This window comes from Scomber scombrus, chromosome 12, assembly GCF_963691925.1.
Source record: "Scomber scombrus chromosome 12, fScoSco1.1, whole genome shotgun sequence".
In the NCBI taxonomy this organism is placed as follows: Eukaryota; Metazoa; Chordata; class Actinopteri; order Scombriformes; family Scombridae; genus Scomber; species Scomber scombrus.
Window position 1 is genome coordinate 18838674 of NC_084981.1, and position 15201 is coordinate 18853874.

Sequence of the window (15201 nt, forward strand, 5' to 3'; positions counted from 1 at the left end):
TTGTTAATGTCAACTTTTGTAAGCCTTTGTATTTGTTCTCTGATGTCTTTTCAATGCATCTCTTTCTTTGTCACATTTTACCCACGCACTCATTGAAATTCATAGAATAGCATGTTAAACGTGTGTCTTTTCTCATAGCAACACTCTCACACTACAACTCATCTCACTTTCAGCTCCTGCAGCTCGTGTGTGCTACCTGCTGTTCACACAAGAATGGCTCTTATTATTGGGAATAGTAATTTCAGTCCATCTACCGGCTAGTCATTTGCATTTTTATGTCCCATTACTGAATCACAAAGAGTGGGAGCCCACTCATAAGAAAATGTCTATGTAAAGAACTGCCTCTCTGACACAAAAGGTGTTTTAAGATGGTTTATGGACTTCGCTTTAGTCATTATGTTGAGATGGCGTCACCTCTTGCGTGGGAAATCATTTGACGATTCTTGCATGCGTGTTGCACTGCTGTGTAATTGCAGTTGTGGAAAGAAAACCATTCATTAAATAATTATATTAAAGCAGCTTGATTACTATTTTTATATTAGCTATAGTTTGAATGACCGTGTGTGATGTGAAAGTGGTTGGGCAGACTGACAAAGTTAGTAACTAACTAGTGATGATAGTGGAGCATTAAGCACCTAAAGGGGCAGATATTTCCCTAAGAAGTCGGTAGAGAGCAAAATTTGAGATAAAGGAAAGTAAATATAACACTGATTTTACCCAGTTAGACAGAAACATGACTCCAAATGATAATATTGCTCTGGATCTTCTGTATGTGTAAATAGCCAACTGATAGCTAATGAGTTTGCCACATCAACTTAAAAGCTTTTGTGTTCACAGCTAGTTTCCACTGACCCCAAGCTGCCAAAACAGCACCAGTTATCTGGTGACCGAAGACTTAATAATGAACAAGAGAAACAGGTGGATGCTGTAAGTCAATACTGTAAATCACATCTATATTTATAAACTTTAAACAAAATAAAATTTAAATTAAAATTACATCAGCTGCAGAGTCCTGACAGACATCACAGAGACGCCTGTGATGTTGTCATGCAGGAGACTGTCCACCAGAGTCCAGTGTTTGACTGTTGAACAGAGTCTGCTGCAGGTCAAACTGAGGCTAGAGGAGGAAGAGCAGAGGAGGAGGAGGAGGAGGAGGGATGTCTCTGACATTGTGCCAGATTTAGCTAAACTCTGGTATGTTGTTTACTTTTCTTTGCTCTCTTGTTGCTGTTTGGCGATGAGCCCTGTCCCTCTGTTTCCATCTATGTGACTCCTTCTCTTCTTCTGTTTTCTGTTATCGCACTTTCTTACTGTTTCTTGTGTGTATAATAGTGCTCTCTGCTCATTCTCTGACTCTTCTTAAATCCCACCACCTTGTCCTCTATTCTTCTATCTCTCCCCCTCCTCTGTTTGTATTACACTGTCCCACCTTTGCTCCTCTGGGGCAGGTTTCCAGGTGACTTTTTGGCGGGACGGTTATTGATCCAGCATGGTGCACTAGTGTGTAGATTTCACCTGCACAGCTGACTAGTCAGTTGGAAGAAATCCAATGCGACTTTGAGGTTCTCCCCATGTAAATGTCAGCATTATTGTTCCTGGTCCTAGACAGCAGAGAGACAGGAGACTTCATGTATGCAGCAGCAGTAGTACAACATAGTATTACATATGGTCATGTTGTAAATGATTGAAGTATTGTAGTCATACAGACTGTAATATTAGCATAACAATGTGTGGCTAAAGCCCTTATTGGATTTAAGATTTATTCTATAAATATTTTACTAGGTCGACATCAGAGGACTTTTCTTTGATAATGAATCTGACAAAAATGTATGTCAGACAAACTAGGTGGTGGTGGTGCATGCTGACGTTTGTGTATTCACTCGCTGCTCTAGTTTCACCTGTTTTCTTTTTCAAGTTTTCCTCCTCCTTTCTTTCTCCCTTCTACACTGTGTCTCTCCATCTCTGCCTTCTCCGCTCCGTCCCTCACTTCCTCTCCTTCACCCCTCCCTCCACAGCGGTTTCATGTCCCGGGTGACAGAAGGGAGCAGTGCCCTTGAGCGAGCTCCATTCTGATATTTTACAGCTCCTCTGAGATGGCTGAGCTCGCCTATTATGTTTGTGAAGCCACGTAAAGGCAGCTAGCTCGGAGACAATTGGATTAGCCCAGAAGCCTTTGAATATATACGTACATCTGTTTTTTGGGGGGGTTCTTGGTTTTGACAATCTTTTAAATTAATTTAAAAACAGTTTCTCAAATGAATGTCTAGAAACTGTACTTTATAACCATTGTGATATAAAAGTTCACATGCAGTATACCATATTGACCACCTCTTGGGCTGATAAACTTGCTACAGATATTATAGTGCTCAAAGTGTCAATCAAGCCCATAAATAAGTGCATAAATACAATGTAAAATAGCACAAAATCACCACCACATAATATCTAATTGCACTGTAATCTTTTTGGATGATTTACTGAGCTTTACTGTGTGTGTGACTGTTGGAATGACTGAGTTTCTCTCTGTGTGTGTGTGTGTGTGTGTGTGTGTGTGTGTGTGTGTGTGTGTGTGTGTGTGTGTGTGTGTGTGTGTGTGTGTGTGTGTGTGTGTGTGTGTGTGTGTATGTGTGTGTGTGTGTGTGTGTGTGTGTGTGAGAGAACAACTGTGTCAAAAGACATCATTTTCCATAAGTAGGCTTGACTACCTTCCTCTTCTGTTGTAACCTCCTCCCGTAGCCATGGTAACTCTGCCGTTTCCAAGGAGGGCTGTTCACTGCAGTGTTAGCATGAAGGGCCCTGTGATCCACCAATCACATGTTCAACTCGTCTGGTCTGGTCCGGAGCATCTGTCACTCCCTCTTTCAGCTCTCATCCGCACACCTCTCTCTCCACCGTCTCGCTCTCCTTTTGAATTTCTCAGACTCTCGCTCACAGTCTCTAACTCTCGTCGTCTGAAAGTTGATAGCACTGGAACATACCCATGATCCAAGTGGTGCCATTCCTCTGGAAGAGTGACAGAATGTGAATTCTGTGACTGTGTGTGTACGTGTACGTTCATGTGTGTGCAACGTTACGAGCAGCGCTGCCAGAACAGCAGCATTCCTGCTATAAATAACACTTATTGGTGTAATGCTGATGAGATGTGCTTAGCATATATTATCAAAATACCACAGACAGGAAGAGAGAGTGTGACCGTAGAGTAGCACGTCCCAAGGATTTTCCATACGCTGGAAGTTAATGACCCCAGATTTTGTTTATTCACCTGTATCTGTGTATCTGTATCAGTGTTTTCCACTGAAGAAAAAAACATCCATTCAGCCCAGTATGCCAATAGGAATTACATTACCTTTGGATTCTGAATGGTTTTAAAGGTTTAGAGGTTGGGGTGGTGAATTGGCCTTTTGTGCAACATGACCGGAATTTGCATCCTGTCAAAGAAAAGCAGTGGCTAATCTTTTCTTAACCTTAACTAAATTTGTCATCCTTAACCATATTTGCCTATAAACATGACGTTTCCCTAAACTTAATAATCAGTCAAGTCTGTTCATATTCTATAACTTTTTGTCAAAAAATCCCATTTAAAAAACCCAAATCACATCCCAACACCTCATGTCCAACACTGAATTGATCCACCTATCAAGTGTTGTCCATAAACTGTTAGACACACATCAATGAGCCACATTGTTGTAATAAGTGACATTTTCTTTTATCATAATAAACAGTAGCACATTGCTAGCACACAAGATCCACAGCTGAAAATGATTCCCAATAAATACACTTCATTTCTGTTTGAACAATGTTTGCTAAAACCTATAGAAGCTGGCTATTTTAGGAAATTATCAAGCTTTTTCAAAATCACTGTGTATACATTTGTGATTCATTTTTAAAGATTTTCATCTTCAGTGGATACCAGTTGGCTTGTAGCTGAGGTCATAGAGAGGATAATAATACCAGAAAGTACTGAGAGACAGTCTAACACATCATTGGTCTTGAGATTTGTTGACAATAAGAGAAACATAGAATAAAATCTTTTTAAAAATGTCGATATTAAGTGAACATTTTTTATTGCATTACGTTATTGAACGTAATGCAGATTTTTCAAAATCACCTAATATTAAAATACTGTCAGTAGTTATGTGTGTATACAGAACAAGAAAGGGTTTGGCAATGCTACACTGTCAGGGGTGGTCCTCCAAGTAAACATGATCAGATCACATACTGTACCACCCACAAATATAATAACACGAGATCAAACATATAACATGGATACGGTAGTTATGCTGCATGGTACGCTTAACCTCAACAGTATTTTCCCTTCTGCTCACACAGATAATAATCAGATCCACGTTTTCCAGGAGAGCAGTGAGTGTGCTCAGCTGCTATCTTCCTGTGCTGGGGCTCAGCTATGAGCAGGATTTGAGAGGATAAATCAGTGGGGGTGAGCTTCTCATCCCCGGCTCCAGCTCAGCTGACTGCAGTGGGGCGTGTCTGCTGAGGGGTGAGAGGTAGTAGGACAGAGGGTGTCCTTAATACCAAAGGAAAAAAACCCTAATCCCCTGTTAAAGTGTCCCCATTGAATGTTGGGGGAGGCCCCCACTGCTCCATTTGCCCCAAAATAGCGTCTGGTATTGTTGTTGTTATCCGCTGTTATTGGACGAGATCCCCCCCCCCCACGCCCTCCCACACACAAACGCACATTGATTCACTACTGCTGGCTCCCTCGCACTGAGATCCCCCCCTAGTTGAGTCAGTGTAACCTGGTAGAGTTACCCCAGCCAGGACACACTGGCAACACACACACTCATAGTGGTCTTTGTTAGAGAGGGGAAAAAAGCTGATAAGCAGGATGACAATAAAGAGCCGTGCACTGGCAGAGGCTGAGGGAGGCAGGGAGAGTGAACCACAGAGAGTGAGTGGGAGGGAAAGAGGGAGAGTGGGTGGGATAACAAGCGAGGGGTGGTTGACATATCCCAGCCGAGTCATTTTAGCTAAAGTATTTGTTTCAGCTTCTATTTTCAGTTTGGCCCCTCTCCCCGTTTGACTCCCCAACCTTGGATATCAAGATCACACTGACACCCGTCCCGTCCCCACCCACCCGCCCCTCAGAGTAAATGAAGGTGAGGAAGAAAAGGAAGGAGGCAGAGAGGGAGGGAGAAGCCTTAGCTATTATGGTAAGTCAGGGTGCGCTTCCTGCACCCTCCCTGTTCGAAAGTGCTTTCTGGGGCAAGGGCCAGCTTCTGCGAGACAGCAGGGATTTACCCTTGTAGACACATTAACAAAAAAAAAAAACGAGATACACGAGACAGGGAGGGAGAGAGGGAACAGAGGGGATTTGGCGTGTGTCCTTTTCTGCAGCGTGAACAACTGCAAGAGGCTCAGTGCTTTGTTTACTCATCACTGGAGAGTTAGATAGACCCTTCTTCCCTCCCTACACACTCCTTTACACCCATCATCCCTCCACCTTATGTGCAGAGCATCGACCAGGCAGCAGAAGGAAATTTAATGTTCGGCATTTCTTGGAGTGCTTTGATTTTTTTATTTTTTTATTTTCCCACCAATGGCACCTCGCTGTTTCTGCCGAGTAGGATGGATGCACGTGAGGTTGAGATAAGGACAGACTGACTGAGTGACTGCATACATGACTGGTTGGTTACTTGACTGCTTGGCTGCTTGGCCACTCTGAGCTCAGGTTTCACTCCTCTTCATACAGAGGAGAGAAAGAAAGAGGGGAAAGAGTAAGGGAGAGAACATGGCTGTGGAAGAAGGTGCTGTCTTCTTGACACAAGTGAGTAGTGCTAACATTTGCATTTATTCTCACAGTTTCTGTTATATTTTTTCAATTTTGAAAACTTAAATTAGTGTTGTGATTTGGTATTAAGTTGAAAAAAAACATAAGCATGGTTATTGACTCTCTCCAGGATTGATATTGTGAATCAGTGGCGTAACAAGCTGCTGGAATGACCCGTATCGTGCATCATGACTGTTTGAGCATTTGTGTGTGTGTCTGAACAGTAAGAGTCAGCTGATCGGCTGCAACCAAATGAAGGAAATTCGGTGTTTAGACAAGTAGCTGCCCATGCACCTGCATTTCAAAAATGTACAGTGTGTCTTTATGTTGTTAATGTTCATATTTATGTGTATTACTGAGCAAATTGGACGCTTTTTCCTTTTAAAGGAATAGTTGTGGTATTTTCAGAAATATACTCTACACTCACTTTTGAGTACACTGATTACAACATGGTAATTCGTGAGCTTTTGAGGTGTTAGTAGGCAGATTTTTTTACCCTTGGACAGAGCCAGGCTAAATGTTTCCTCCTCCTTCCATTAATCAGCAGCTTCATATGTAACATACAAACATGATTGTGGTATCAATCTTCTTATCTAACTCACAGCGAGACAGCAAATTCCCCAAAATGTCAAACTATTCCTTTAATATCAAAACCAGGCTGTGAGGAATTCATACACCAGTGTGTTAATCTCTTCACACACTGAAACACTCTCTGTCTACTGACATTAAACTCTGAAAGAAAGAGAAAGATGTGACAGAGGATACTGAATAGAAACACATTATGAACCGTATCAATGGGGAATGTGTGAGGAATATTTATTGAAGTCTTTTCAGAGATGAAACACTTAATGGATCCAGAAAGTAATTTACTCTCTTTCATTCATTCATTTACTTGCTCACTCACACTGTTATTCACACTCACTCCTCCTGGTGGCCTTCAGCAAGCATGACCAACCAATCACTTTTTTTTCTTTTTTTTTTGCAGTGTTTGTGAAAATATGCGGTGCTTTCCACTAACAGCGCGAGTAGAAAGGAGGGATGTTTTAGAGTGGTGTTGGCCAAAAATAACAGCATACAGTATTATATTTACAGGCACAAGGGCAGTGAAGCAGATGTTGATGCACTGTGCATTGGGGATATTGTGCAACTGAAATCTGAGGAAGATGTAAAACACAAAGAATCCAGTTATAGGTAACCATTTAATGTGTAACAATAACTTTCTTCGCCCCCTTTACTCTCAAAGCTTCAGTAAGGATTTTCTGTTATGAGCATGTTGACAGTGAAATTGGGGCATTCATTTATCAATAGCTTTGCTATATTTAGCCTTGAAAGAAAATTAGAGAAATTGGATGCGATGAGGGGCTAATCAGGTTTGGGAATTGGAGAAGTTCGGCAATTTCGGGATGAGAGAAATGGATTTTGTTGGTGGGTTGGTGGGTTGGTGGGGTGAAGGTCTTTGGCACTGGTGGGTGTTGTGGTCTGCCACTTGATGCCCCTGGCTTTGTGCTGGTAGAGCTGTGGAGCCCTGTGTGTTTTGTGCTGTCAGGAGAGCAGGGGATAAAGTGAAACAATGCAGCTGCTGCTGGTTAGGCTCTCTGGTCTGGTCCTGTTCTAAGCTCGCTCAGTTCACCCCGACATCAACATGCCCCGCATGTCTGCGTTTGTGGGTACATGTTTTGCCTGCATGTGTTTTAAATAAACAACGTCCAAAAATGTTTGCATGCATTATACATGGCCGCATTATACATGGCCGCAATATGCGGTGTGTTGATGTGAGATTTTGTTGTGTTACATTCTCGGTGCAAAGTGCCAAACTGACATCACCAGAGTCTGGCGCCCAGGGGATATCGGTCTCTATACAACTAAATATCCTCTATCTATTGAGATAATCACTCGGATGATCTCATGAGGAGAAGACGTGCCAAGTACAAATCAGCAGAACTGAAAGCAAAAGCTTTGTGGCAAAAAAAATGAGATGACTCTCCGTATTAAGAAAGATGGATGCAACAAAAATGTGAACACCCCAAAAAAAAACTGACTGCTCAGCTGCTATATGAGATCATGACAGATGCTGTGCTCCAATTCCCTACTACATACTAACTGAATACAAGATGTACTATATACTACTCTTCATAGGATACTGTTTTCTGAGATAGACAAAAATCATGTGCAAAAATCCATATTGTTGTTCTAATGCTTATATTTGTTTGACTCTCCAGTGCTTAGATGCAGACACTAATACTGTGGAAACATTACAGAGTTTGCCTTTTTTGATGTAGCTTTTAAATGTGTTTTTCATCTTCAAAGATTTTGATTGAAAAGTCTGACATCTTTAAAATGAGAAACAGGAGTAATGTGATTCAACCTATATAATCTATGCGACACTAAGAGATGCTGTTCAGTTCAGTTTTTCCTCTCCCTTTTATGGAGCATCTGCAGACACCAGTCAGTGACCAGAGGGCATTTTTAATTAGAACTGAGATGGTTAATTGTCGTTTTTACAGTGACTTACTCGGAAATTAGCTACATTTTTGACTTTGTGAGACGTTAATTGGGGGTGATGCTATAACTCAGCTTTTCCAGCTATCACTTGTGTGTCAGATTTTTCTCTCGGTCTCTCTTTCTCTCATCCTCTCGCTTCTATCTAACATTAGATTAATGCTTTCCTTCAGGCTTAACCTAGTCTTTAATGGCCCCATTTTCTTTGAACCTCTGATCTGAAGAGGCTTAATGATATTTCTCTTACTAATCTCTTGCCCTGTCCTATATGTAATGCTTCATTCACAAAGACTTCAAGATATGTCATGTTGGACATAGATGGGATGAGGATGAAGGGTTAGACAGGTTGGTCACTGGTTTTCACTGCAGGCATTAAGGGATAAACTGACGAGTGCATTGGATAGTGACTTATGGATGAAAACTACTTAATGTGTTGGCATTTAGATTTAGACAGAGAAAGGAAAGAGAACTGTATAATATTGATAATATTATAACAAAATGTAGACATTTAAACTATTTTTGAGATGTGTCTCTTTCTAAAGAGAGCACATTTCTTTTGTGGGTATGTAATAGTGCGTCAACATTTAATTGAACCAGTACAAACCAACAAGTGGTCTTTAATTCAATATCATTGCATCACACTCTTTTGGAATGAGGATTGAAAGACCACAGTATTACATATGATGTTTGATTTACATAATATTTGATGTTTGTGTGTTTAAATCACTGAGAAATTGTCATAAAGGTTGCCAGCTGTGTAACCCTCGCATTTCCGTGTCAGATGCCCACAAAAGCCTGAGAGTTGCGGGTCACACAGGCATGCGATACACACCGTGGCACACACTTTTAGGACACATGCCGGTTATGTAAGAAACACTGACAACTGCTGGGATGTGTACCAGAATGCAGATGTGCACCCACACACACATTCACACACATTCACACACACACGCTGTACGGATATTATATTATGTGAGGAGACATTGACTTTAATGACTGATAATAGAGCAAGGAATGGTGGTGGTGTTATGAGATCACATCCAATTGGAGTTGAGTATGAACTGGGCTTTCAGTCATTAAAGTAAAGTGTTGCTAAAAGTTAATTAAATGTATTCATAGAGCACATTTACAAACAACAAATGCTGGCCATAGTGCATAATACAGTTAGATAAATACAAGAAAATGATACTAAATGTAAAGATGGCTAAGAAATTAAAACGAATTATGGTAGATTTTGCAACATCTTAAAAAGAATGTCAAATAGTAGAAAAACACCAGAAGGAGAAGAACAACTAGAAGGAAAAGTAGAAGAAGAAATGAGAGGATTTATGAATAAAGTTTTTGTGATTTTTCTGTCATTTAAATACTGTTATGATGTCAACCATGTTAGACAAATGGTCAAAGATTTGTAGCCTTTGTTGCTGAAGTTGTTCCAAGAGTTGTCCACGTCGTCCACTAACATATTTTGGATGGGATTCAGACTCAAACATGTACGGATTATTTGAGAGGTTTATGTTTCAAGTACAGAATGAGAACTAGAAGTGAAATCCTGCTACTACTAAAGCTTCCAAGAGCTGGACAATCAGGGCTCATCTGTTTCAGACAGAGGCTAAACTGAGAGGCTGCATAAAGGGCCAGTTTGTTGAACTGTAAATCATGCAAAGATATTTTAGTGGAGCCCCAGAATAAAAATGCCGACCTGGAAATGTGCATGATATGTCCCCTTTAAATATTCAAAAAGCGTGTGAAGGTTCTTTTGAGGAGAGTGACCCCATGGTCTTGCTCTGTTTATATTCCCTTGTTTCTATCATGCTTTCACATCATGAGTCATATTGATACCATGTGACATGTAGCCATAATGTAGCAGACGGACAAAGTGTCATAGAAGAAATGGCAAGGAGTTAATTTCAGCAGCAGTGTCTAGGTAATATATATAATAGGTAAGACAGGGAATCAGTGAAGCATGCCTACTGGCTAAGTTACAAGGTGTTTCTTACAGGTCATCATAAATGACACTGATTCTTAGTGTCCATGTCAATGACTACCAAGTAGAAGATCTCAGTCTGCGACTATAGGGACTTTTGTGAGTGCTATTATGTCGGATTATGATATAGAATTACAGTTAATCATATACTATATTTAATATATGTGTATTTCTAAATTTCAATATATTTTTGATTTGTCTAGATAGTAGGCAGTTTATCGCAGTTGAAATTAAACATTTGTGTCTTCTCATCCAGAATGACAGAAATACAACACAGACTACTACACAAGCAAAGATGTTCTGTTCATTTGCATATTTACACTACTTTTTGTAGTAAGGCAACAGCAGATCAGATTCTGGCCAATGTTTTGGAAGTTTATGAGGTCTGTTTCACTGTACAGTGCAGCCGTGCCATAATGTACTTTAGCCTTGCCAATATTAATGCTTCTTTTGCAGCTGGTGCCAGAGACTATCACTTGATTGCTTACAGCATCCTCTGATCAGGAGTCTCTTTCACAAATCAGCTGTGTCTCTTCAAAGTTTTTACACATTTATAATGTTACTTTGTCTGTTTATGGTACATGTTGCTTTATTTATGTAGCTGTTCTTGACCCATGTCTCATTTTTTTGTAGTTCAATGATCATGCTGGTTCAGGCTCTGTGCCAGTGACACAGTCAGGACTTTTCTTAAGTTCCCACTGGAACAGAAATATCATTAGTGGTTCACTGCTATCAAACAGTCCTCTGGGGGTTGGTGGTATTGAAAAAGGAAGAAGACATTTCTAGATATGGGCTGATTAGCTGCAGAGATATGAGCTTTAGCTTAATGGTCTCACATAATCAGGAAATGACTTGGTTTCCAGTTAACACTGCCTCATCTGCTTTTATTTGGTTGTCCACACATGCGTGCATGTACACAAGCAGACTATCAGTGGAACAATCTGATGCTGGATGTCTTTGTTCACTTACATTTTGGCTTTGGGTCAGATCCCTCCACGTTCATCAGAGTTATTTCTGGAAGAGCATGGTGGTGGGGGAGGTGGAGAGTACAGTGTTGGATAACCGCATGTACCATTTGGCCCTACTGAGTTTATCCTAAGTGTCTCTGGATGCAAGGCTAAATATAGCAGGTCTGGGCTTTTGATAATTCAGGGGAATTTGGCTTTTGAGCCTCTATTATGAAGCAGCTTCCCTCGCTCCTGCTCTCAGCAGCTCCAGAGCTGAGTTTTACAAAATGCTGTGTGCGTGGCTACTGTGAAGATGGGTGACAAAATGTGCAGAGTTTGCTGTGTGTCACTTCATGTCAAACACAATGTCGTAAGAGCCAACATGAACACAGAAAAGAAACTGAACCCCTTTCTGTTCTTCTTTCTTTTAGCTTTCTCCATCTCTTTTTCTTTGTCTACTCTCATCCGTCTTTCGATCTCCACCCCCTCCCTCTCTCCTCCTCTCACACACACACGCATACACACGTATGCACACCACATTTGTTATAGGGTTAAAAACATGCTTGCCTCATCATTTTATTTTGGTGTGCAAAGCCCTATTTCTGTAAAGGACAGCCTAGCAGAATAAAGGATGCTGTGCTTCTGGTCACACGGCGACACAGACTCTCAACTGTTTTACTGGTGGATACAGAGAAGATCTCCGTGGCAGCTGTAGGAGTGAGGATCACCCGGTCCTTGAACTTTCTACCTTTGGGAATCAGAGACATTTGGATTTGATAAAGCTTAGAATCCTTTGGGATGTGATGGATGACGGAGGATGACGTGAATTGTTGGGATGATACAGTATGCTGAGACTCTGTTGTCTTTCTCATGGATTCACTTGCTGAGATGTTTTTGTTATTTATTCTGTCTTGCTTTGAGCCACTGACGGACCTTTAAAACATCGATTTTAATCGGACAATGGACCTATTTTGTGTGTGGATACTGGCTTTGTTTTTTCCTTTGTTAAGATGTTTTGTGGATGTCTGAGAAATGATGACAGAGTTCTACCTGGTACAGTAAAATTCTGGCATTTGTATGTGCTTTTCACTTGTATCTGTTCTCCTGCGTGCATAATTGTAACAGTTTGATAATTTGTTGAATAGGCTTGGGGCTAGTGCCTGACCTGATCTACTCCCCACCCCCCACCCCCCCTGTCTCTCTTCTCCTCTCTCCAGTCTGACAGTAATGCCAGTTACCTACGAGCAGCCCGGGCAGGGAACCTCGAAAAGGTTCTTGACTACCTCAAGACTGGGGTTGAGATTGACATTTGCAATCAAGTGAGTTTTCTGACACCATTATTAACAAGCTGAGATGCTGTTGTAGGAGTTTGTGCTGCTTGGTAAGAAAAAAGAACTTAAATGTATGCTTTTTTCTACAACTTCTACTTTTTTTTTCCTACACACATGAATACCCTCATGTCATTATGCTGCATTGGCCGAACTGCAAATTGATGGCAATTGATCTAAATGGCTCTAACTGGACAATCAGGATCAGCCTCTGGAAGAAATATGATACGATTTGAAGCCATCCAATTAACACGATTATTTCATAGTGTATCACAGTGAATTAGCTACTCTAATTCAAATGTGTTTGTTTCTCTCTCAGAATGGTCTAAATGCTCTCCATCTAGCCTCCAAAGAGGGGCATGTGGAGGTTGTTGCTGAGCTGCTGAAGCTCGGAGCTACTGTGGATGCAGCCACAAAGGTAAGGCCCACCCCCATCACCTATCGCAGCTCAGCTGATGTTACAGAGGACTATATTTGGATCCAGCACAAATTCTGGCTGCTGTGTGGGATTAAACCACATGCAGCTACAGTACAACTACTGTAAGTGTACTGGCTTCATTAGAGTTTCATATTGGATAAATATGTAATGATCCCTGTGGGGATTGCTGCTGGAGTGCTGCAAAGGAAAAATAAAATATATGACAAAATTAAGCAGAAGGAGTAAAGTCGAATATACAGAGCTGACAATTTCAATATTAAATTCATAAACTGGAAATTTGTGAAATAAAGTACAAGTTGCAGAGCAGTGGCAGTAATAGTGTTATATTTTATGATATCACATATGTAATCCATCAGGGGAGGGTCCCTCCCTTTGCAGCCTCTTTCCTCAGATGCTCAAAGGAGTTGAGAGGGAGAACCATTGAAAACATTATCCAGATCGTGCCTGGAAGGCTCACATTCAGTCGTCTGGTTCAGCCTCTTTGCCACAGGCCGCATGCCTAATGCTGACATAAACACAGGACACAATGAAATATTCAAGATCAAGGAGAAAATCTCCCCAATTAAAGACTCTCAATTGTGACCCCGAGGATGGTGAGGGATTAGTTTAAGATCTTGGGAATTCACTGCCTGTGCCCTAACGCCTATCAATTTCTATTTTATGCAGCCGATAGAGCTAATCAAGGAGGCAGTGCTATCGAGGATAACTAGATTCAGTAAAACAGAGTGTTTTAGTTAGGCTGTGTGGGTGTTTGATGCTAAAGTTAATTGTGTACCCCCTAATGTTGCACTGCTCTTATGTGAAAGTTAAACAAGGCCTTGTCCTCGGCTCATTAACCTCCAACAGCTCTAAAACAAATGCTAGACTTGTGAAGTTTACAATGTTGAGACCGTCAAAGAGATGTTGATTTAGCTCTGCTGTGATGCTGGGGCCTGTAGATTGTGTTTTTTCTGTGAAGCTTTTACTGTTCAATTGGAAAGAATATAATATTATTTTACTTATTTTTTTAGGCTGTAGTATTGTCATCATTTAAGATGTCCAAGGCCAAGTAGTGCATGGGGCCGTAGTCAGCATCTCTTCAACAGTGTGCTGTGTTGCCAACCTCTCACAGATGTTCAAAAATGACAAAAGACATGAATCAGTACTTTTTGAAACTTGTCAGGTTTACCCAGGTAGTGAGGATATATTGCAAATTTTGCATTGGATTACACTACATTGTGTTAATGTTCATGACATTGTATCCACCTTTGTAGAGGTATACGTTTCTATATCTGTATTTTCTACCATTTCCTATAAATGTCCCTGAAAAGTAGCATTTTACAAAGAAAGAAGAATGCACGGAAGTTACTGTGAGAACAAGGAAGGGAGTAGACCATTAAACATAATCGGTGAGAGCCTGTCAACTGTGTCAAAGTAACAATATTTAGATTTATGGTTCAGATCATTAACTAATGGAGGAGCAGGTCATCTGCTTTTGTGCTCCCTGACTATCATTAGCTACATTTTGTACTAAACGGTCTTGTCTGTCTCTTTATTAATCTGCCTTGTGCCTGCTACTGTATATAATACATGTGACGATCACTATTGTGCAACTGCACTTGTCACGTATAACGGAGCCCAGTATCACATGGTCAGGAGGCAGGCTCGGGGGTCGATTCTGCTTTCACAAGGACCTGCACAGGTTCATAAAAAGCCTCCTGTAGTTTTATTTATGTCCGAGGCACAGTGGGAGCTCATTAATGTGTGGGACATAGGGCATCGGAAGTGACACATTGTTGGCAGTGCAGGCAGAGGGGGGGTGCCAGAGCTGGAACACCAGTGGTATGGTCGGTGTGAGGGGATTCACTTGGACACATGGATACTGTCATGGATATATATACAGACTTTGGTACACACGCAAGACACACACACACATAACAGTGGGACAGGTGGAGCAGAGCTTAACACCCATTCCTGTCGTTGTTCCATGTAATCCAGAAAGGAAACACTGCTCTGCACATATCTTCGCTTGCTGGCCAAACGGAAGTCGTCAAGGAGCTGGTTACTAATGCAGCCAATGTCAACGCACAATCTCAGGTGGGATATATACACGACACACACATAATGTCAGCGAGCGAGGTCATGGAGGAGACATGTTGGACCCGAAACAACTTCAATTTACTTACACTGCTGTGATGTACGCTTCTGTTCAGATGACACTTTATCATCAAGTCACTGAC

General features: G+C 41.2%; 1 protein-coding gene across 1 annotated transcript in view; it reads left to right on the plus strand.

The window, feature by feature from the left end:
* Positions 1-15201, plus strand: part of LOC133992270 (ankyrin-3-like) — a 92681-nt gene that overhangs the window by 18265 nt on the left and 59215 nt on the right. Inside the window, exons 2-4 of the mRNA XM_062430989.1 lie at positions 12433-12534; positions 12863-12961; positions 14960-15058. Of these exons, the coding sequence (XP_062286973.1) occupies positions 12433-12534; positions 12863-12961; positions 14960-15058 (300 nt within the window). The remainder of the gene's footprint in view (positions 1-12432; positions 12535-12862; positions 12962-14959; positions 15059-15201) is intronic.